This window comes from Macrotis lagotis, chromosome 4 (genome assembly GCF_037893015.1).
Source record: "Macrotis lagotis isolate mMagLag1 chromosome 4, bilby.v1.9.chrom.fasta, whole genome shotgun sequence".
Classification (NCBI taxonomy): Eukaryota; Metazoa; Chordata; class Mammalia; order Peramelemorphia; family Peramelidae; genus Macrotis; species Macrotis lagotis.
The window spans coordinates 94,670,039-94,694,904 of record NC_133661.1 but is presented as its reverse complement, the minus strand read 5'-3'; the positions used below and the strand labels follow the sequence as shown (position 1 = coordinate 94,694,904).

At 34.7% G+C, this 24,866-nt stretch overlaps 1 protein-coding gene and 1 long non-coding RNA gene across 5 annotated transcripts in view; one reads left to right on the top strand and one right to left on the bottom strand.

Moving 5' to 3' along the window:
* Positions 1-15,495, bottom strand: part of RAB11FIP2 (RAB11 family interacting protein 2) — an 88,716-nt gene extending 73,221 nt beyond the window's left edge. Inside the window, exons 1-3 of one of the 3 annotated variants that reach the window (XM_074233556.1) lie at positions 14,938-15,495; positions 4,658-5,094; positions 3,471-3,939 (exon numbers count right to left, since the gene is read on the bottom strand). In XM_074233556.1, the coding sequence (XP_074089657.1) occupies positions 3,471-3,939; positions 4,658-5,094; positions 14,938-15,290 (1,259 nt within the window). In that variant the 5' untranslated portion in view covers positions 15,291-15,495. The remainder of the gene's footprint in view (positions 1-3,470; positions 3,940-4,657; positions 5,095-14,937) is intronic. The other 2 variants (XM_074233557.1, XM_074233558.1) reach the window with 2 other exon arrangements.
* A 458-nt stretch (positions 15,496-15,953) lies between these two features.
* Positions 15,954-19,234, top strand: LOC141519962 (uncharacterized). 2 transcript variants are annotated; one of them, XR_012477489.1, is made up of 3 exons: positions 15,954-16,092; positions 17,183-17,320; positions 18,998-19,234. It is a non-coding gene; the product is annotated as an uncharacterized LOC141519962 (long non-coding RNA). The 2 variants fall into 2 exon arrangements; XR_012477488.1 differs by having other exon boundaries at positions 15,954-16,165.
* The last annotated feature ends 5,632 nt before the right edge of the window (positions 19,235-24,866 follow it).

Genomic DNA, 24,866 nt, shown 5'->3' with positions numbered 1-24,866 from the left:
ATCAAGTGATTCACCAAAGGTCACACAGCTAGTCTGGGCCAAGGGACACCTTGAACCCATCTTCTAGTGGCATATACAGTCAGGACAGATCAAAATTTCCATCATTACCGTGTGCACCACCATGATAACAGAGACACAACCAAGTTCTCTGAAACTTAGTTGTGTGACCCTCAGCATATCACTTAATTTCTGTTCCTCCACCTTCTCTCATCTATGAAATGAGGGGGTAGGCACCATGACCTCTAAGTTCTCACTCTATGATCCTATAATCTGAAGTCTTTTTTCCCCTTTTGCAGGCTCTACTGGTTAAGGAGTGATAAACCAGGAAATACTTTAAACTTGTTCCTTAACGTAATCAGATTGCCTGGTACAAAGAGTTCTCTCTAGCAAAATAAACTGTACCCTTCACTTAAGATAAACCTAAGATGGAGGCAATGAGTGGACAGTTGATGGGCGTAGTTGACAGAATATTAGAACTGGTTTCAGGAAGCCTGGGTTCAAATGCCACTATCAGAAATTTGCTTAACCTTTTATTAGCCTTTTCCTCATCTAGAAAATGAGGATAATAATACCTACTAATTCATAGAGTTAGAAATCAAAGAGATATCTCAAGAGCTTTGCAAACTTTAAAGCACTACATAAATGTCAGCTATTATCATTCAATTCAGTTATGAATCAAGTACTTCAAATAGAAGATTCTCAGTTCCTATGGTTCCCCAGACCAAAACATTCTTATAAGTGGAAAGAGAACCAATGAAAATGTAACTAGCTCAGGTAACTCTGAACCCTTAACAAAAAACAATTCAAACAACATGTCATGTTGGAATGTATAATCCAATGCATAATCATCACGAACAATAAATAGATTAAATTCCTCCTGTTTTTAATAAGAAAAATCAACTAAATTATATTATCACTACAAGGGATAATAAGATGGGAAAGTAATTAAGAACAAAAGACAAATTTTTAAAAAGACCTTCCTCAGTATTGAAATAACTTCTGAATGTATGTACAAGATAAGGTTATTTTCCAAAAGGTTTGATCTACATTTTACTCTTAAGTCAATATCCAATTCTTTATCCTTTTATACACTATCAGTAAAAACCAGCAATCACTATTTGTTATGCATTTTTATCGGATGAAATTTTTAGCAAAATAATAATCTCAAAGGTATGCACTATGAATTTATTATATACTATGCCATGCTGCGTTACAGGGTTTGAAAAATTCCAAGCACTATGACATTACACTTAAGGGAAATCTTACCTGAACTATAAAGATAGAATATGGAAAGGAATCATTAATTACTATCTTCATTTTCCTATATTTGCCATCAAAAGTACCTTATCTAGAAGTTGGTGAGACAGTCTTTGAATTTCTTTAGAGGATTCTTTAAAGACTTCTTCTGTCAGTATTCAGTGACCCTAATTTGGTGCTCAATCTGATATTGAGAACCAATGCCCTATGCTATGATCTATTTTCTTTTTTCCTCCTTTTGTTTTTCTTTCTTAGATGGCCAAAAAGTTCCTTCTGTTCAAGTTTTGAAGTTAGTTCCTAGATTCCAAAGAAATTTGTAATCTATGGTATTTTATAGAGTCTATCATTAATGAAAATAGTCACTTATAACCTAAATTCATCACTGTAAAATTTAACTATATTATGAAACAGCCCAGTTTTAATGGAAAATTCTGCATTAGCTTTGAAGTAAGGTACTGGGCAAGCATAGATCTGGCTAAATGGAATTCTTGCTTTCAAAACTCTTTAACAGTGTTTACAAACTGGGTTAATTTGCAAACAGCTACAATCCGATTCCAGAACACACCAATTTCACCTAGGCCATATAGTCTTTAACACTTTAGAATTAAAAAAAAAATCTTTATCCTACTACCTACCTTTCTTTTCCATTTAATTAGAATTTAAAGTTCCTCAAAATTCATTCAGGCCCTTTAAAGTAACTATCTTGTCTTAGACCAAACCTTTGCATAAAATGTTATATAAGAGAAATCAGAAAAAAAAAGGCAAAAGGGGGAAGGAATAGTATAATGGAATGAGAACTAGAATTTGATAGTATTAATACCTGGGTTTCAGTCTCAACTCTGTCTATTTTAAGTTGTGCGATGTCAATTACATAAATCATATTACAAACCTTTAAAAACCTTTAAGCATTATGTAAATGTTAAACATTATTGGGCTTAATTGAACTTCAATGTCCTTATCTAGAAAATGAATTCTTTTCATAATTAACATTGTATTAATTTTTATTTTATGAAATATAAAACTACAGTATGTTGAAATGAGACATTAAAATATAAAGAAAATGACATTTTAAAACAATATATATGCAGAAATATATTTATATATGTATATGTAATTCTCAATGAACTGAAATGGTAATACTATATGATGATAATTTCTTTTGAGTATCATGATAAAAAAATCCAGCAAAGTTTTTAAAACCACAGCAAACCAACTAATCTTTCTCAAGGAAAAAAAAACTATACATTATCTCTAAGTTTGTAGTACCAAATCTGTTTGACAGTTCTTTCTGTATATTAGAGTTCAAACACAGAAAACTGCAATATTTTTTAATATAATTCTTCCTTACTTTAAAAAAAAAAAAAGGGGGTGAGGGGTGGGATAAGGTAGCCAAGTTTCTGAAGTTAGGCAATTTTCTCAAAGAAAAGAATATAAAGAAATGATTTTGTCTTTATGAAACAAAATCTCATCACTGCTTTTCCACATAAAATTACTGCAAATCTCTCTAAAACAATATATTTCATAGTCTTCAATATCTGATACTTTACTTTAAAATAAAGAATGAATTCAAATATTCCTTGACAGATAAAGACTACTACATTACATGTGAATCAAGAATTCTTAATTCTACTTCTGGTTTTGAGAGTCATAGTGCTATGATTTTTTTTATAACTATTTCATAAGCAACAGTTATCCATTTGAAATCTCAGGAGATATTACAGAATAAAGAAACAAATACATAAGTTACAAAATCTTAAATTGCTCTCTTCTAAAAATGTCTCCTCATTCAAAGATCAAAAATATTATCTAGATTAAGTGTAAGGTAGTCTACAGACTACACCTGGTCTGTTCCTCCTCTCAATGCATATGGCATGGGTTGGTCTTTTAAAGCATTAATATCTACAATATAACAATCTTACTTCAAAACAAGTAAATTACGACATCTCGTCCAAAAGATTATCAATCATTCCTTAAAATCTGTTGACTTTTTAAAAATTGTAAGAAAACAGTGAGAAGGATTTGTTGGACATTGGATATGTGTGTGTGTGTGTGTGTGTATAAAACCACTGTTAAAAAGTAAACAAAAGTCATAATTTAAACTGAATGAGTGGCAAAGCAAAAGCATTTAAAATAAGCAAACATCTGGGTTATTTTATTCCTTCATTTACATTACTTTTTAAAATACTATACACCCCCTCCAAGATTAATCTTACCTAGAAGATGGCATCATGTGTGTAGTCCTGAAGTTTGTTGTAAACGGGTTAGTAGACTCATAATCAAAATAATCCTGGCGATTTTCACCAAATGCATTAGGTGACTTCAAGTCACAAGAACTGTCCGATCCCCCATTGCTAAGTTTGTCAGACCTCCTGCTATCTTTTTTCCCAGTCACTCTTTCAAAAAGACTAACTTTCTCCCTTTTCTCTCTTTTATTTTCTTTTTTGACTTCAACTGATTTTGAAAATAAATTCACACCACTGTCCCATGATTCACTGCTCTCTTCAAATGGATTTTTCTTTCTTGGCAGTGTTGCAAATTTTTGGGGTAATGAAGCAGTCACATTTGTAAATGGGTCATTTTGTGTTCCAAAAGACGATTCACCTTCATCAACTATGCTGTCAGGTTGGTTGATTTTAGAAGTATCAGCACTTAATGTTCTTCTATGTGGAGATTTGAGACTTCCTGCAAACAATTTTGTAGTTAATACATAGCCAGTGAGACATTACATCATACTATTTGACACATTCAGTGTGCACACTGGTTCTGCTTTTAGAAGTTGAGCAATTAGTTATTTTAAGATATTAACCTTAAAAATAATCCTGTAAAATAATGCATTTTAAAAAGCCACTGTATAATGGCATAAGGTTCTAAGCTGATGACAATTATTGCATTACTAAACACATGCCTAGTAAATTCTTAGCTTCAGACAAAACATGATGTAAACAAACTGTAGTGTCAGCGTATCTTCTTGGCATGAGAAAGCTGAAAAGTATTTCAAGGATTTGTGTGGGTTTTTAAAATCATTTACTATTAAACTTGTTTTTAACATGTAGGATTTACTTTCAAAGACATTTTTGACCCCAGAAAAGTGTGTATCCTGTAACACAATCTATGCAGAATTAAATGTTATAAAGTCTTCAATATAGGGGGAAAATAGCAATAAAAGAGAATTGGACCATAAAAGGAGGTTTTAAAAAAACCAAAGAATTCATGCTAAAAATTTGCTCTAAATAGAAATGAATTTACATTACCTGCTAATAATAAAAGGATTAAAAAGAACTCAGATTTAAAAACTTTAAAAAAAAAGAAAAAAGCATTTTCTAACTTTAAAAATTATATGTAAGAAAATCAAAGGGTAGTTCAAACTTCTACAAAATATCTAATAAAACGTTTTACTTACCACTTTCCTCAACAGATTCGAAAGATTCTAACTGGCGCTTGAAAAGATGTGTATGACCAATAGTCTTCAATTTCTCTGAGGAAACATTTGATGCAGTTAAATCAGACATTGAATGAGCTGAAGAGAGTCGCTGAGGTCCCAAAAGAAAAGGCTTTTTTGGTTTGGATTTCATCTGTGTATCACTACTTGAAAGTTCAGTGTTAGCATCAGATATATGAGTACTTGGAATGATTGCTGAAGATGTATCAGAAAATGTCCCATCATTCTTTCTACCTTTCATTTTATCTTTTAATTTTGCAAAAGGAGATCTTGTTTTGTCCTTCATTGATAGGTCAAACATACTGGCTGTCATATTGTTCCTCATAAACTGAATGTTGACCTTTATTTCACCTCTGTCTTTGGCTCTTTTCCCTTGTTTGGATTCTAACCTAAACCACCTTAAAAAGAAGGGGAAAATGGACTGAATCAGGCATGTTATTTCCCATATTTCTGTTAAGTTCATTATTTGCACAGAATCATAGAATACTCAAAAAAATTCCCATCAATAAATGTATCTTTGAACCCCAAGACCTAATAAAGCACCACAAAACATATGTTAAAAAGTTTGCATATTTTAAATTTCCTTAAAAATACATAGAGTTTTATGTAGTACCCATCCCCTACCCTAACAAATCAAATGAAGGTAGCCATATGTCTACAATTATCTTCTCCTGATATTTTAAAAGTGTAACACCTCTTAATTTCTGAAGTCAAAAAAAAAAAATAAGGGAGAGTAGCAGCTATTTCTAAAACAAATACATGCATCAAGTCAATCTATATTAAAACACTCCACATAAGAATAATAATATACAAGGCCTTAAAAATTAAAGATAACACATGGTAGGATATATTTTCTTTGCATTAGACAAAAACTCAAAAATTCCACATATAAATGGTCTTCATAAATCTCTATTTCAAAACAAGCTATGTTGTACATTTCTAAGTTTATCCATTTTCATATTACTTATCCTACTATTTCTGCACCATGAACATGAAGCTAGCTAAATAGGCCTGAACACAGAAGTGTCAATATACCTTTTTAAGTGACCTTTTCTTTTATGGTTTTAAAATCACTCACCTTTAAAATTCTTATCAGTAATAGCTAACATGTTTCCATGTGTGATAAGTGTTGCTAATGGACTAAGTAAATTTTCTTGACATTGAAAAATACTGAAGGAGAGAATCTGAAAGCACTCAACAATAAAAATTCTTTTTGAGTTAGGCAATTTACAATGACAAATAATGATCAAGTTCTCTGAAAAATGAGCCTCCCAAAGTCCTTCAGCACTAAAAATACTAACTGGGTACAATGTGTACATTTAACTCACCATAATGAGGAATAATTTTGTAACTTTGGAGATCACATGACAATATAATACAAGGTACTTACAATACGTTTATATTAGATTCATAAATAAAAACAAGAAAAAAAGACAAAATCTCTCCTTGCTCCTCTGCCCCCTTTCCTGTATGATCTCATCAATTTCCATGGCTTCAATTATCACTTCCATAACAAATGATGTCCAAATCTACATGAGGTAGGGCTAAAGATAGAAATCTAGGCTTAGAATCAGAAAGATTGGAGTTCAAAGTTGGCCTAGGCTGTATGACCCTGGGCAAGTCACTTAACTTCTCTATCTCAGTGTCCTCAGGATTAAAAAGCAGATAATAAAAGCACCTATCTAATAAGTTTGTAAACCTTAGAGATGTGTCAAATAAACCTTCAAAATGCTAGCTATTATTATTATTATTATTATTATTATTATTATTATTATTATTATTTGGAGCTCACATTACCAACATTGAGCTAAACAGTCACAGAAGTGATTCAAACTCAACATGTCCAAAATGGTTTTTTTTTCTCTTTCTCTCCTTAACCCATGTCTTCATCTAATTTCCCTTTGCCTTATAGACAGTATCATCATCCTACAATGATTTAGGATTGCCATCTTGGAGCCAACTCCATTAATTTTGTTCTCTTTCATCTCCTACTCAAAGTCAATCAGATGGGAAATCTTAAGAAGCACACCTACACATCTCCTTTTTACTTCCGTATACTCTCACAAAGTCATTAGCCCTATTCTCTCCCCTCATCATTCACTTGAAATATTCAAGTCTCCTAAATGGTCATCTTGCTTCTATTTATTTCACAATTTAATCCATCCTCTACACAAACAGCAATACTGAAATTCCTCTCACACACACACACACATTAAATATATATATATATATATATATATATATATATATATATATACATACACACACATATACATATAAATATATATAAAACTCTAAACTTTTCACCCAATTACATGTAAAGAAAGTTTTCAACATTCATTCCTAAATTGACTAAGCTCCTAAAGCAAAGATCTGACCATATAACTCATTTATTCACAGACTTTCAGGGATTTCCTATTACCTCTTGGGTCAAATACAAACTTCTTTGTTGGCCATTCAAAGACCTTAATAATCTAGCTCCAACCATTATGACTAAAAGTTATTTCATGTTTATCCCAGTCACTCTCATCCAAATTAATATGTAGAAGACAATCTGCCAATGTCTACACACCTACGGGAGTTGATCTCTGCATCTGGAAAGTTCCCCCTCCTATGTGTTTAGTGTCAACTCAGGTGCCATCTCCTATATGAAGCTTTTCATGAATCTCCTCAAATTGTTAAGACCTGGCCCCAAGTCCCTGAAATTATTTATATTTTATATTAAATGTTACTTATACTTTATATTTTCTATATACATTTTTCCCCAATTCCCTTTATCACCACCCATAACCCCACTAAAAGGTATTGAAAACTCTGTGATGGTAAGGGCTCATTTAGGGGGAAGGGAACATCCTCAATGATTAAAACAATACGTTGGACACAAGAGAAGCTTAATAAATGTTTGTTGAATTGAATTTTTATAAAATATGTGGACTAAGCAAAATGTTGAGACCCTGGTCACTAATAAACTGAGAGAAGATTATCAAGAAAAAAAGAGCTTAAATGTCTCCTGCTAGCATCGCTGTGCTTCACACAATAGTACACTAAAAGTGGAAATACTAAAAACTATTTCAAAATAGAACTGTTTTATATTTTCAAATACTTCATTCTAATATACTAGCCATTTTTAAATGGAGCATGCAAAACATAATTTATTTAGGTTTCAGTTATAGCATTCTTAACCAACCATGAAAAAAATACAGACAAATAGCCATAGCACACTGCAAAAGAGCATATATATTCTTCCTGGCACAAGTAAAGGCTTAATAAATGCTCATTAACTTTGTTTAAATAACTCTTCTGCAAGAATGGATATTGTACTTCATAATCAAGTTAACACAGAAGTCTTTTATATAGTCAGGTTCACAGATCACAAAACTTATTAAGCACCTACCAAGGCTACAAGGATACAGGAAAGACAAGAGGCACCCCTGTTCAAGAGGCATCTCTCCAAGGGGAAGATAACATTACAACAAAATATGTACCAAGAAGATATGTGCAGATAAACTAGAGATGATCAATAAAGGAAAGACCTCAGCCTGGAGGAGAATCCAGGCAGGCTCCTGGAGGTGGAATTTTAGCTGGAAATTGAAGAAAGCCAGGAAACCAAAGGCAAAAATGAGGGAGAGAAGTGCAGGCATGAGGGAGAGTCAGGGAGAATGCCTGGAGCCAGGGAATGGAGGTCAATGTCAGAGGATCAAAGATCAAAGGATTTAAAGAGGAGGAAGATAGCAACCTGGAAAGTCAACCCTAAAAAAATTTTTTTAGTTAAAAAGGAATTGAATGCCTAATTCTGGCATAATGTGCCAGACACAAGCTACTACATTAACTAGGTACCAGGTAAACATAGAGATTTTGTTTTGTCTAATGGACAAGACAAGAAATGAGAGTATAGCCACATCTGAACAAAGTATCTAAAATAGTTGTGGCCTGGAGTTAGATATTTAAATAGCACAAGGGCAAGCAAGGTGTGATATTCTGATGAATTTAAGTAATGATACTTTACATCTCCACTTACTTTTAGATTTTCTAACTGAAAGAGAATAGATATGCAAAAGTTTTGTTATTAATATATCCTTTATTGATTTATATAGACTCTATAGTTAATCTAGGAAACTCAAACAGGACACATCTTAGTGTTCAACATTACTGGAGGAAAACTGATATTACAATAATTCTGCAGATGTCCATATATGATTCATTTATTCCAACAAATACAGCCAGAGAGTCAAAGTGTTTAAGTGTATATAGAGAGCTATAACATAAAGTTGTCCTGAGACCCCAAAATATGCTACACCAAACACAATCATCACTATATCACTAGTTCTTCACAGTGGGTGGAAGCACTAGAATGTTCAATCATTACTTTTTAAATATGTATTTTAAAAAATAGTAATTTGAATGAAATTATATACAAGTTCATTCTCAATTTCTCTTTCCTCCTCCTTCCTTGCAGTTGACTCAACTAAGAATTTTATGTATAGAACTATATGTGAAATAAAATTATCCATAAGTAACATTATTTAAGATTCTATAAAATGAATGAGGCATAAATTATTTTGAAATAAAAATTATAGTCCATTAAAGTAATCACATTCTCCTATTTTCACTGATTACATATAAATTAAGCAAAATTAGCTGCCATTTATTGATCCTGACTTTATATATAAAGAAATTATTCAATATAATCTATTAAGTCTTTTTTTTCTTCATGGGAAATAATGTACTTTCAGGACTGTGATCTCTCCAATGTCGCTACAAGAACATATACAACTATAGTTAAATGTTCAGGACACCATGGCAAAGCTCATGACTACTTAAGCCATTCAGTTTTAGTTTGTCTGTCACAAAAGAGACCAAATAAGAAAATATGAATGAGTGAAAATTTATCCATGCTAGATGATACCTAACATATATAATTTTCAAAGTGCTATATATATATCTCAGCTCATAGCACAGGACCTAACAATGAGTAGAATCCTATTATACATTAAGACAAAAATATACAAAAATCAAACATTGAGAACTTGATCACTACTTGAATACTAGACCTCCAAGAAAATTTCTCTAAACTATTAGTTATTATTTAATTATAGAAATACTATTAGGGATAGGTATCTATGGTATAGTAGAAAGAGATCTAGATTTGGCCTCAAAATATTGAAGTATAAGTTCTACCACAAGGCAAGACTATCTAGTAAGATGAGGTTATTGTGAAGACCAATGAGATAGCATGATAAAAGCACTTAAATACTATATTACTTTTATTATTAACATAAAAGGCACCTTATTAGATTTTTACAAAATGTCAAAAATCATTCTAATCAATCCCTTCAACTTTCACTGAAAAACTGTTGGTCCAGATGAGTTAGTGACTGAACCAAGGTCATAAAACAAGTTTGCAGTAGTCAATTTTCTGGATTTCTTAATTCCTAGTCCGTTGTTATGCTAACCTCCTGAATCACCAAAAGAAGAAAAACAATCATTGTTTTATCAAAGGCACTAAGACAAAAAGCAACTGACTTGGAATTTATCTCTTATCTTTCTTATGAAATGCTCTGGTGCCTCACTTTTTTTTTAAATTCTTAAAATCTAGAAATCTTGCTATGTGCATAATGCCCATAATTTACTTCAACTTTTTCAAAGTAAGTGTTCAGGTCTCCAATGCTATCATTCAGGAAAAACAATTTCTATTGACTTTCATAAGCATCTAACATTAGTGAAAATTTCAGAAAATAATAGACAATACTAGCAATTAAAAATCAACAATGTTAAACAACTTGAGTAAGGAATAAAAGACCTAAAGTTAAAAAAAAGAATTAACCTTGTAGCACTAATCTGAAGCAAATACAAAATCCAATAACATGAACTAGAAAATGGAAGACAATAGCCTTAAAATTTTCATAGAATTTAGGATATTAAAAAAACCAACAAAGAATATCTATCACTGCCTTGTCAATAGTTATGGAATTATCAATTATCAAATAATTGACATTCATAGAGAAATGCATTTGTTATACAACACATCACAAACAGCAATTTACTAAAATAGATAAATGCATCACATATCCATTGAGAATGAATAAATGATATCCAGAGGTGTCATACTTATTAAGCACAAGTAGAACTATAACAAGATGGAAAAAAAAAAGGAGACTAAAGGGGAAAATAAAGGAAAATAGAATTATGGAATCTATACATAAAAACCCTAAATCTGTGAAATGTTTGACAAGAACATAATATGACAATTTACAAAATGTAAGCATAACAATTTCACTTAATAGATATTCGTTTGCTTTAAAAAATGGTAGTCTTATACCTTCAAGTAATTGCTCCATCTAAAGCACCAAAGTACTTTTTAACTGTCAATAATAAAAAAGATAAATGACATTTATAAAACACTTTCAAGACTTATGAAGCTCTTTATATTCATTATCTTATTTGATCCTAACTAATGAGTTAGGTTGAGTTAGAAAAGGAAACTGAGGCTGAGGAAGGTAAAATTACTAGCCTTCAGTCACATGGGCATTAAATGGCTTAGCCAGGACTCAAAACTATATCTTATTCTAAATCTGGAGCTCCACTGTCAACACACTGACTTATATACTATTTGACTTGAGTTATTATTGTACATATTTTGTTAGACATTAAGCTCTATGACAGCAGTGACTTCAACTTCTTATCTCTCTAAATCCTAGAAAAAAAAGATTTACTGAGAAGAAGTAGAATAAAATTTCAAACTGGATTTGCCTAGTTCAATTCCCATATTTTACTAAATGGGAAACTTAGGCCCAAGGAGGTGAAGTAGCTTGTACACAGTCAAATGAAAACTAAAAAGGAAAAAAAAAAAGTTAATGACTTGAATTCCCTTTGAACATTCTAAAGCATTTTTTTCTGATAATCCAATATCAATTAAGCCACATTTATTGTAGGATATATATTTAATTTTTAGGACACTGGTTAATTATCAGGAAGCAGAGATTAAAGATGACTGGTAGTGTGGGTATTTTATATTTCTAGAATTAGTCAAGTTATAAAACACCTCCCAAGCAGGGATAGTCTTTGTGCAGAGGATCCATTTGGCAGTGTGGTAAAGCCAGTAGACTGCTCCTCAGAAGTGTTTTAATTGCATAAAATTGTAACTGACATAGTATATTAAAAGAGTGACCAGAAAGAGTATTTTTTAAGTTCAGATACGCTAGGGTTAAGAATCTCTATTCTAAAGCTTCGGGCAAACTTTAATGGAAAGCACAAATAAGAACTTAATGTAAACAAGATTACACTCAGGTGGGTACATGGTAGATGTAGTCTAGCAATTATACAAGTCCCTTACCAGATCAATAAAGGTATCCACAAACTAAAACATAAAGAAGTAATTTCAGTTGCTTTGATGTTCTTTTTATATTGCTATAACATGGAAGTCTTAATGAGACCTTCAAGAGCCATTCTAGAGATAGCATTTGTTTTCCCAGGCTTCCTGAAGATAAAATGAAGACATAGCATTTGGGGCTTAGTGGATTAATGCTGATTTTTTTTTCCATCTCTTGAGTCCTGGATTTAAACTCAATATGGCCTCAGTTCAATTTTTAGTGGGCACTAGTCCATGTCAGAAAAATCACCACACATGTGGGAACTATTCCCAAACAATTGGTGCTATTTGGTCAGAAGTGGGGAAAAGATTGGCATTAAGGGTGCTAGAGGCCAGAATGCAGGTGCACTGGCAGGGCTGCACAGAGAAGTTTTAAAAAGCTCATGTCTGCATCTAACTCTAGGGATTCCAACTACTATTTTTTTTCATGAGCATTAAACATACAATGTATTGCTATAAAAGAGCAATAGATATTACATAACAGCATGCACAATTTCATTATACCATTTATATTAAACATGGTTTCATTTTTCTCAAGTCTCATGGCTGCACCAAGCCAGCCAGCTTTTAAAGTTGAAGACTGAAGTACTCTAGAGGCCCATGCTTAAATTATTCAGGTTCAGCCATCTTCTCTTCTTTTAAGGGGAAAAAAGTGATGAGTGAGGTCAGTGAAAGCAGTTTACAGAATCCCATCCTTTATCTATCATAATGCAATTTGGAATAAGTCAACCTGTAAATATTTCTCTTTAGTTCAATATCAAAGGGGGAAAAAGTGTCACCCTGTAGTTTTTATGGGAATCCTAAATCAGCTGGTAGCCTTCATCACTCATATTGATTTTTCTAAAAAACACTTGGGAATTGCTGACAAGGTTCAGCATTGTGCAGAATATTAAATATCTTTTTTGTAATACACCAGCGACTCAAGTCTGTCTTATGCAAGGCCATATGTACAGCTGTGCTGGAAAGAGGAAGCTATTAAATATATTAAAAAACTAGAAATATTACCAATAAAGACACTTCATCAAACGACCTGGTGCCCATTCATCTCCACACAGAGCAAAGAACGTTAAAGACACAGAACATAAGAAAAAAAAAATCACTTTGGATACAATAACATTATAGGCCTAGTTAATGTACCTTAAAGTCACAATTTTATTTGAAACAATACTCGTCAATTTTAAATAGTCAAAATATACATGCAAACTTTTTGCATGTAAAAACTAAAATGTCAACAGCCATTTTTTTGGATAAATGATTCTGCATAAGAAAAGATCTTGGATCAAGGAAAACTGAGGGTTATTTCGAACTAAGAATTTTTAAGTTTGTAGTTGGGTCAAGTTATAGTTGGAAAATGTACTCTTAATACAAGGTCAATAACACATGATCTATTAAATATTTTAAAGTAAATACGGCATAAAATTTGAAAAAAATGCAGCATAAGAAATTTGGCCATGACACTTTTAAATACTATATTCAAAACATTAAAAGCACTATCTAACTTGCACAAAATAAAGCAATTTTAACATGCATATAAAAGATTTCATAAAACAACTTAACAACTCTTAATACTATTAAAAAAAAGCTCAATGGAAAATAAAATTCTTTTTAAAAGGAAATGCAAAGTGTATTGCAATATTCTACTTAGAGAATAATCAGTTACTATCACTTTCCTTCTTACATTCTTGGCAGTTCTTATCAGTAATACAAACCTTGGGTTAGGCCTTAGAATATGGGCCCCTCCCCCCCCAAAAAAAGTTTTGCAGCAAAATGTACCTCAGTCCATGCATTTATATTCAAAGCATGTCAAATTATGTCATTAGGCTAATTCACACTAGTCAAATGATTTTCAAAGAGGAAATTTGATTGTAGTTATGAGTGAATTACTCACCCTCAAAACATTCTATTGGTCTCCTCCACATTTGTCGACCTGAATGTACCTCTTTCCAGAATATAACAAACTGATTATTTCCTCATACTTATACTTAGGTTAAAAGTTGAATTAGAAGTTAACTGCCTACTTCTGGAAATACTTTCATTTTAATATTTTGTGTTGAGGCTTTTACTTATTGTTTATATTAAAAATAGGTCTCATGACTAAATATTCATATTAAGAAGGCCCTGTTTCCAATGAAGATGTTATTAAGGGCTTCATCATAAGAATTGAATCAGCATCTAATCTTGAAGCACTTAGTATGGTCCAAGTCCATTAGTTTTTGTGGAAGTAATTTCAAAGTAATATGCTGGCATGGATATAATGAAAATATAAAAGACGAGTTATTAGAATACTCAAGGTCAGAAAGGAGACATTTGTAACTTAGAAATTCTAGACTTCCAAATGCTTCGAATATATTAAGTAAGTGGTCTCGAGAGGAAGCAACAGTTGAGAGAGAAATAATCAAGATCTATTCTGTATGTAATCCTAAAATGGAACAAGTTCTAAGCTTTCTAAATTGAACTGTAATATTAAAACATAGCAGTAAGACATCTGATATCCTTTTCTGGAGGCTACTCAGCTTTGTAAGTACCCTATCTCTTTAATTAATTTAATTTTCAAGACTATAAGCATACTTACCTAGAATTCTAAAAGGTTAAAAGGAGAGCTCTCTTCTTGCAAGGTACACACTTCATTTATTAAAAGTCATTACTAAAAAAAAAAAGGTTAAGACTTGCATTTTCTAAAAGGATAATTATTTTAAAATAAAGCAGACATGATCAAATGGAACACGTGGGTTTTTTTTTTTAAACTCTTGACTCCTGTGCCCGGAATGGCTAAAAGTTGTCACACTTGGGAAATCTGTGCTTTTCAAATACAAAACAAAAACGCTGTATTTTAAAGCACTGCGGAAACAAGAAAATAAACTGCCCGACTTACTCCGTTTTCCTTCTCTGTTTGTCCTCAAAGATGTCATTGAGGTTGATGGCCACCTGCCCCAGAAACTTGTCCAGGCCCACCAAAGAGCGGTGCATGACTACCAGGAAGAGGACGTATTTCTCGGGGTTCCCCTGCATGAGCAGGCCGGGGAGCTCGAAGGAGGCCTCCTCTTTCCACACGGGGTCAAGGGTCTTCTCCGCCACGGAGGTGGAGTACTTCTCCTTGCCCAGCTGGATGATGGTGTAGGTGTCATTGGTGCCCCCTTTGCCTTTGGGCTTCAAGCCCTTGGCCTGGAGCACGGTGACCTGCACGTGCGTGGGGAACCACTTCTGGGCTTGCTCCGACAGCATCATTTTGATTTTTGGGGGGGGGGTCCCCCAATACAACGGGGTGGGGGGGCTAAAAATAAAAACGAAAATGCCCCCCGCGCCTGAGTCTTCGGGTGTTATGATAATAATGAGCTCAAGGCCGCCCCGTTTCCGCGGGCTTCCTGTCCAAAAGGAACGATAACGGGGAAGGCCGGAGTCGCGCCCCCGCGGAGCCGCGGGCCCGGCATCCCCGGGAGGCCCGCGCCCTGCCCCCCACGGGGCCGCGGGGTCGGCGGCGGCGCGGCCCGGGCGCGGGGCGGGGCGCGGCCGCCGGGAGGGTGCGGGGCTCCTCCGCGCCCCCGGCCCGCGCCGCCGCCGCCGCCGCACCTGCCGGCCCCGCGCCCGGCCCGCGCCCTCCCGCCGCCCCTCTGGCCTGCTCCGCCGCCGCCGCCGCCGCCGCCTCCCCTCGCACGCTCCTCGGTGCCCCCCGGGGCCCGCGGCGCTGCGGGCGCGATGGGCCGGGACGCCGGGCCGGGCTGGCGGCTCCTTTTAGGGCCCGGCGGCGCCCTTGGGTGGGCGGGCGGCCGGCGGCGCGGGCGGCACTTCCGGTCTGGGCTTCTCCATGTTGGAACGTGACGGGGGGGGCGGGAAGGGCGCGGCGACGGGGAGGTGAAGGGTCAGGCGCCTCCCTGGTTGCCATGGGAGCGGCGCCGCGCCGGGCCGCTGGGACGGCCGAGGGGGGCGCGGCGGGGGAAGGGCCGGAGGAGCGGGAAACTGAGGCACGGCGGGAACCGACCCAGGGCGCCGGCTAGTCGTCAAGGCAACGCGCATCCATTAAGGGCGTACTGTATGCCGCATTGGAGATATATATATATATATATTTTTTGCAAGGCAATGAGGTGAAGTGCCTACACGGCTAGGTAATCATTAAGTGTCTGAGGTCGGATTCGAACTCAGCGCCACTGGGCTGCCCAAAGACAGAAAACAGCACCTGCCCTCAGGGAGCTGGCAGACTGATGGGGAAAACCAACTAAAGCACACATCCCACCTGCCTTAGTATTTCTTTTCATTAGGTTGACGACAAGGAAGGATTCCCTCAATTTTGGAGGCTCAGAGAAAGGCCAAAAGATGAGGGAATCCGGGGCGGCTAGGTGGCATAGTGGATAAAGCACCAGCCTTGGAGTCAGGAGTCCCTGGGTTCAAATCCAGTCCCAGGCACTTAATAATTTCCTACCTGTGTGGCCTTGGGCAAGCCACTTAACTCCATTTGCCTTGCAAAAAAAAAAAAAAAACCTAAAAAAAAAAAAGATTAGGCAATCCAATTGGGAAAACACTCGTCTTAACTTTGTGGAATGCATTATGCGATGTAGAGACAAAAACCTTTTTTGAAACTGCCCCTCCAAGAAACCTAACAGGAAACATCATGGGCCCAAATAAATTTAAATATTTAGAAAATAAATTCAAGCAAATCAAACAAACTATATATCAAAGACTACTCCCCAGCCCATTTCCCCTTGTCTTCCCAGGTAGACAAAATCATTCTAACAAACAATTGTGGATCCCCTAAGTTGGCAGAAGGTTGGTAGGTAATAGACTTAAAGCTCGGGTTGCCTAACCACTCAAAGTCAATAGTCCAATATTGACCTTATCAAGATTTTGCTCCAACCCTTCCCCTACGATCCTAATTGGATTTGAAGTCAGAAGATAAAGATTCAAATCCCAATTGTGTTCCTAATCACTGATTGTAACTTTGGAGAAATCATTTCATCTCTACAGACCTTATATATAAAAGAAAAGTTTGACCGGTAACCTCTAAATCCTATATACTGAATTACTCTCTAGTAATGAGATTTCACCACCTGGAGTCAAATAAGATAAGACCTAGCCCAGACAATCTTATCTGAACATGAATGGGTATCTGATTTTCTTTTGTTTAGGGTTAGACCTCAGTGGAATGGAGGGCTGGAGACTGCTGCTGCTGTGGGTTTGGAAGTAGCTTGTCCCAGCAGAAATAGTAGAGGTCAGAAGACTTGTATTCTAGATGGCCTAGTCTCTGACTCACCTGGTAACCACATGTAAGTCTATTCTCCTTTAAATTAGAACACACACACACACACACACACACACACACACACACACACACACAGACACGAAGGCAGTCATTCAAACATTTCTAAGAGCTCCTAATTAACACAAAAGTGACCATCACTACCCTCTAGGAGCTTACATTCTGATGGGGGGGAGGGAGACAAAATTACCTGGAGGGCTGGTGGGGGGGTGGACACAAAAGTCCTGAATATAGCTAAAGCTGAATTATCTTCCCAAGTAGACTACAAGCTCCTTAATCATCAGATCTATGTCATATATCTTTGTGTTTCTCAGAGCACCTAATATAGGGCATTCTTTGGATGTCAAAGGCAATCAATATTTTTGAAATTTATGATTCCTTAGCTCACTCACACTTTGAAAACTTCATAGCTTAAAGTTTTGTTCCAATATTCAGGCAACATTCAAAGGCTCACTATCTGAGAACATTTTTTATGTCCTCAGATAAAATAACTTTAAATGACCCTTCCCTTTCCTCCCTTTTCAGTAGCACTTACTTCAGTAATAGGCCCCTACTGCAGAACTGAATCGAACTGTAGACGCTAAGGGAAGTTGGGGGCATGTTAATTACATGAAATGTTTTATGTTTGCAAGTATGTGAAGAATATTTAGTGCAAAATACTTGAAGAGAGAGAAAATTATCCCTTTTATCATCATGGAAAAGAAGAGATGCTGTACTTACTTTGAGGAACAGCACAACAGAGATAAAAGACTATACTAGGGACCTTGCCCATATCTTCCAGTCTTTCAAGCCTATAGGGAGCTGAAGAACTTTAAGAACAGATTTCTCTTGAAGGTGTAGGTTATTTCTGCTACTCCTTTAGCACCTCTTACACACACATAAACACACGCTTTTCATGACTCTCTATACATAGAGGGAACTATGTCTCATTAAAGACTAGATGTTGTTTGATGATGCTATCAGACACTAGAGATCCACATTATAATCCTAGACTGAAAGATCTCAGAACAAAAGAAAATGCATTTTGAGTCTTTCCAAGGGCTTTTTCTTAAAAAGAGGAAAATATAACACTTTCAAGTAAGAGAACATGATGATATTATTATTTCTAAGATGGGACTTGGGGGTTGTGCATGGAAAGTCAAATCGATTCAAAGATCAATAATGTGAATTATAGGCGTAAATCTGTTATCTGTAACCCAGAGTGGGCAATTGTCAGCTATAAAGAAGTTGACTCTTAGAAATTTTTCAAAAAGATCAATTTAGTGGTAGAATTTATTTAAAAAATTGATAGTTAAACTCTAAACATCTTATGAGGTTTTATTTTAAAGGAAATTGCATATATATAAATTGCATTCATAAAAAGTTATGCTTCAGATGTCTGTGAAGTTTGTGGTATAATAATGCATAAATAAGCTATATTGAATATGTTTCTGAACACAAACTGCTACATAAACTTTATTAAATGATTATAAATGTTTATAATTTTTTTTCAATTCATTTTTGAAAATAACATATTTTTAAAATAATATATAGTCTTGCCCAAGGTCTAACGTAGAAGTTGTAAAATGGTCCATTGTAATGTTATAAATAATATACACTTAGCATAATTCCATGCTAACTAAGAGAGCAGCCCTACAAGTGAATTTCTCAGCAATTTTCTCACATCACCTAAATTTCCTTTCAGGTTTCCCAAGTAAGGACCAGAAGAAAACCTACTTGAAAGTGTTATTTTTGGCAAATTCAGAACTCTGGACCCTGCAGGCTCATCAATAGCATTTGTTAAATACCTTCTTTGTCATTAAATGTGCTAAAAGCTAAGTAAGATAAACAAGACCAGACTATGTGGTCCTTGGTCTCAAGGAATTTTCACTCCAATTAAGCTAATTAGACACATATACAGATAAATATGTTATAGTTAACTACAAAGAAAGATTATACAAAGTGCTAGGAAATTTGTTGTGTCCTTCATTCTGAAAGAGTAATGTCTTGATTGTATGTTAGATTTCAGTGAGGCAAAATAAGTAGGCCGTTAGCAGACTGATAAATGAAAACATCTCCCAAACAGGGAATAATACAGATAAGTATAGAGAAGGAAAAATATAGGAAAATACAATTTGGGTGCAATGAAGTTAAACTAAGTAGAAAGGAGTGGCATCAGTACTCAGAGGCAAAACCTGATTCAGACCCAAGAAACTCTGCTTGAGAAAACTGTAGTCTTAGCCTCTACCTTGAGAGAAGCTTCAAAGAAATTGGATAGATAGTAGTTACTAGGTTCAGAAAATTGCCAGTCTTTCTGTCTAAAAAAGAAAAAAAAATAGCTTTGCCATTGTTATATTTAACCCTGTTTAAAAAGGGAAAGTAGGGTGGAGACTTTATTCCAAGGGCTAAAATTCATCCTCAGCTGTATTATTACTCTGTATGGTCTTTGCATAAAGCCCCTTTCTGATGGTCCTGATAACTGAAGATAGGATATGCTAACAGATGGAGATAGATAAAGCATGTCTTATTATTCCCATTTTAAAGAAAAAAATTAGGTTCTGAAAATTTAAATAACAATAATCACATATCTAGTAAATGACTGAGGAAGAATTTGGGGTAGGCTTTCCAGACTTTCCAATTCAATATATTATTCTTCCATACTCCAGGACATATGAAAAATTGACAGCTACCCTATGTCATTGATTTCTTTTTTTTTTTCAAAATGTTGATCATTTTGAGCATACACCAAGATCTCCCTCTGATGCTTTTCATTAATAACTATTTTTTGAGAAAGGTCATTCAAAATGCCTGACCCTACTAATATCTAGCTAATATTTATCTTATCAAAGGTATTATGAAAAACTTGATTCAGACCCAAGAATGTTACTAAATGTATGTCCAAAATGAATGTCCAAAAATGTTACTAAATAGAAAATACTTATAAACTTACAGTATTTTCATCTGTCAACATAGTGACTTTGTCAAAAAGCAAAATATATTTCATCAGGTATGACTTGTTATATGGATGTCATAGTGATTACCATTTCTTTTTTTAAATTCTTACATACACACACACACACACACACACCATACCTTTAAATAATATATTCTAGGACTTTGCCATGTATGAAAATCAATATCAGGACTATAGTTTATAGAATTTTTCTCTTACTTTATTGAAAGTTGGAACAACTACTAATCTAATTCCTACTTGTTTTCAGGGGGTCTTTTAGACACTCCTTCAACAATGTTATTTCTGTTTCTCCCGCTGTTGATCTTCACCAAAATGCTTTTTCACTTTGTTTCCCCATCATAGACCTTTTTTCTCTCACATAAGCATAACTTCATATTACATAATGTTACTCTACCACCCTATTTATTCTATTCCATTTTTTAGTAAAGCTATGCCTGTTCCAAAACATATTCCAATCATGAATCCCACCCCCTGAAGCTTAATTTTGTGAGATCAAATTTGTCTCTTTAAAGTAGAACCTTCATTTCATTCTCTTTATTACACATACTTTTGGCATTTGTATATGGATATCTGAGGCCAAGAGTTTTATTGTTGGTTTTATTTTAGATATCCTTTCCTTTGAATTTTGTTGGTCTACTTATGCAATTCTTCAATTATAATTGATACAGTTTTTAGTTTGGCAAATTTATGTGAGTAGTTTTGTGCTTCCCCTTCCATTTTATATTTAGAGCTCTCTTGATCATATTTACAACTTCAGGGAATGCATCTTTATTGTTTGTTCCTTTGTTTTGCTAGATATATTCCTATTCCTTGACTAAGCACAATTGAATTTGGTAAACATTTTTCCCTTCATATTTCAAGTACCTATTTGGAAAATAGAAGAGTTTTGGAAAATCAAGTTGAAGGAGACATCCATGCTACAAGATAATCCCATATATTACAATTTGAATACTTGTATCCAGAATTAAATGTAGCTTATTGAGAGAATGGATTGGAAATCCTAAACCAGACTACATTTAGGGATGGTTGAGGAGGAGTGGGGTATCTGTTATCTAATGAAAAATTCTGGATTATCCATCTTTACCCATCAAGGGCCAGATGACAAGAACTATCAAGTAGAAATTCCTCTTTACAAGATACTTTTTGGATGCCAAGTAGAGTCTGACAGAACACTTTGAGAAACAGTGAGCTTGGGATATCACAATCCCAAAAGGCTTAACTAAATGAACCATAGGTGTAAGTACAGTGTGTGTCAAATGAAAAGATACAATGGAGTAATGTTGGTTGAAGGGATTAAAGCAATAGACACTTGACCACAAAGATTCTCCCCAAAGGCTATACTCAGTGAATAGAAGGGACTTGAGGTAACTGATATAGTAGATGCTGACCTAATGGCACAAGAAAGATTGTACTACAAAACATTGTTTATTTGGGAAAAGGCTACTGGGAATAATTAGCCTAATGAATGTTGGATAAACACAAAATGACCAGGTATGTGTTCCCAAAGGAGAGGCAGATGTGTCTCTCATGTGATTCTTTAGTTCAAAAATGAGTGGTCATCCTTGGACAAAAGAGTTGTTTTATTTAACTCTTGAATTATTTTTATGACTCACTTGAATAGGGACTGTGAAAATGGATGTTTAACATATCCCCTAGGAGTGGCTAGGTGGCCCAGTGGATATAGAGCACCAACCCTGAGTGCAACTCAGGAGGACCTGAGTTCAAATGTTGTGACCTCAGACACTTAATAATTACCTAGCTGTGTGGTCTTGGGGAAGCCACTTAACCCCATTGCCTTGCAACCCCCCCCCCAAAAAAAAAGCATATCCCCAAATTCCTGAAGGTTCCTTGGTTAGACAGGAGCAGCTCAAAGTGCACTTACTATACAGAATTTCTTAGGGTAAAAGACTATTTTTATATGGCAGTCAAAATATCTGTTCTGTTGTCAGATGACATATATGCTTTAACTTTGTAAAGAATCTTGGTCAAAACCATTATGCGTTTCCAATTGTTTTAAACACTCATTTTAGGATATAGGAAATTGTATTTTAAGAAGAAAAAAAGAATGACATGTATAACAAGATGCCAGATTGAAAGAGAGTAACATTATTATTCTGTGACTAATGATATGTCTTGGAATGTCTGAGACCATTCCAAAGATGAGAGCTTGGGAAAAGTCTATATTTATTAGTGGAAAAAATTTAATCCTCAACTCACTAGCATATGATCTCTGCTTAAATGAATAAAAATGTTTGAACCAGAAATAAAAATGAATCAATAAATTGATTTACTACCCATCAAAAGAGTGTCACAGAGGAAAATTTCAGAAACATTGTAGATATTCCAGAACTACAATCACAAATCTTGATATTTACTCATTGTTCTTTCCATTATAAAGGTTCCAAAGAGTACTTATGCTACTTACTACTGAAGTGTTTTCCCATTGGAAATAAACAAGTATATTACCATATCTTGCAAACAGATTCAGAGACTTCAAGTTTCTATTTACATTACATAGTGGAAATTAGTATTCTCCAAGTGACTACTCAGAGGAATAAAGAAATCAAGAGACTATCACAAGGTAATACAATAAAACTATGGTTTTATGTTCTACCAGTGTAATATCACTGGTTATTTTTTTCTCCACTAAATATTTTGGATATTTTTAGCACCATAAATAAATAGTTTAAGAAAGACCTTCATAATATTTAGAGCGAGTCAAGGTTAAAAATCATTCAACTCAACCTCTCATTTTGAAGACTAAACTGAGTTTCCAAAAGGCTAAATGCACACGATTGTGCAGATAATAAGTAGCAGAGACTGGATTCAAATAGTTGTTTTTGCACTCCAAACTTTATAATCTTTCTATTAAATTATTCTGCTTTCCTTATACAGAAAATAATACAGAAGAAATTAGGTCAATACAGCTTCTTAAGAACTTAGATTTAGAACTGGAAGGGATCTCAAATTGTATCCATTTGGTGAATTTCTTGAGACAAGAGCTACCTTACATTCTCTTTTTGTATTCATTGTACTTAGCACAGGGCGTAGTATATATCTTAAGTACAGTACTCCACTCTCCATTCCATTCCTGAGGTTTCTAAGTTAAATGACTTGTCCAAAGCTCCTCCAGGTCAAAGACCTTTTCTTATTTGTGTCCTCAGGACTTAACATAGTCTTTGTTACACATTAAGCACTTAATAAATGTTCATTAACTGTCAGGAGAAAGACTGATTCCTAAAAAAAATACAAAATACAAAAATGACAACAGTTCAAAAATAGTTAAAGGTGATAAACACTTTCAAAGTTTGTGTTTACAAATAAGGTACTAACCAGTTTCCAAAATAAATTACCTCTATATTAGCACAATCTTTAAATCAGAATCTAAAACTTAGACTTCTGCTCAATGACTTATGCCAACTGCTCTATGGAGCATCAATTCTTAATGCAGTAAATGCAGACAAAATTACTTTCCTTGCTTTCAGAGAAACTCAGCCTAACTAGACCTTCAGGAAACAATAGTTTATCTGGCTTAGTATTTCTTATTGGAAACCCTAAGAACTTTCTAGTGACAAAAAATTTAAAATGTTTAACTGCTTTTTAAAGACTGAGAACTGTCAGTTAAGGTTTCAACAAAGATGATGCTAAAAACATCTAATATGATCACTACTCATTCGTTGAGCACTATCCATTTTCTTATGGTAGCAGAGAGCAACTTATTCATTGTAAACAATCCACTCCCTCTTCAACAAATCTTCCTTTAGCACTAGATGAGCTTCCCAATCTGGTTTGGTCCTTTACCTGCTGGCAGGACTGTTAAAGACCAATGGACTCTATCACATGTAAAAGGAGTAGCATAATTTATTGGATAGAGCATTGAAATAAGTCAGGTTGAAATATTATCTCAAACACTATCTGTATGACCTTGGACAAGTCAAAATTACTCTGACTCCCTTGATTCCTTTACCAAAAACTGTAAGCAATAAGGGCACCTACCACACAGAATTCTTGTTAGGAATAAATAATAAAGTTTTGTAAAGTGCTATATACTTATAAACTATCATACTAACTGTACCATCTTATAAATCTATAAAATCATGTTAGAATTAAGAAAAGGGAGGGGAATTCAATGAGATATGCTTCTAAATGAGAAATCATTTATCAATCATTCTCTGAAATGTAGCCCAACTGTGTTTTTCATTTTACATAAAAATTTGAAACTCAGACAAATTAAGAGGCCTCTCTAGAGTGACACAGAAATTCAGAATAATTTCTAGAGCTAGAAGGTTTCTACCAGTCTTGACTAAATTTTTCAAAGATTCATATCAGAAACATCTTTTCTGTTTGGTGTAAATAATATGGTATCTCTGATGTTTATTTGGTTAAAGTAAAGAACATGGGATGAAACAATGAGTGCAGAACTTTCACCCTTGAGGGGAATATAGATTTGATCACTATCCTGCACTTTGAGAATTAATTTACCCTTTGGAAGGCTGCCATGGTTAACCTTTTCTGAGCAGCTTCCAATTCTTTTTCTGAAAATAAACACAAAACTGTGATCAATCCTCAAGTGTTTTTTTCACATTGCCAAAGACACTGA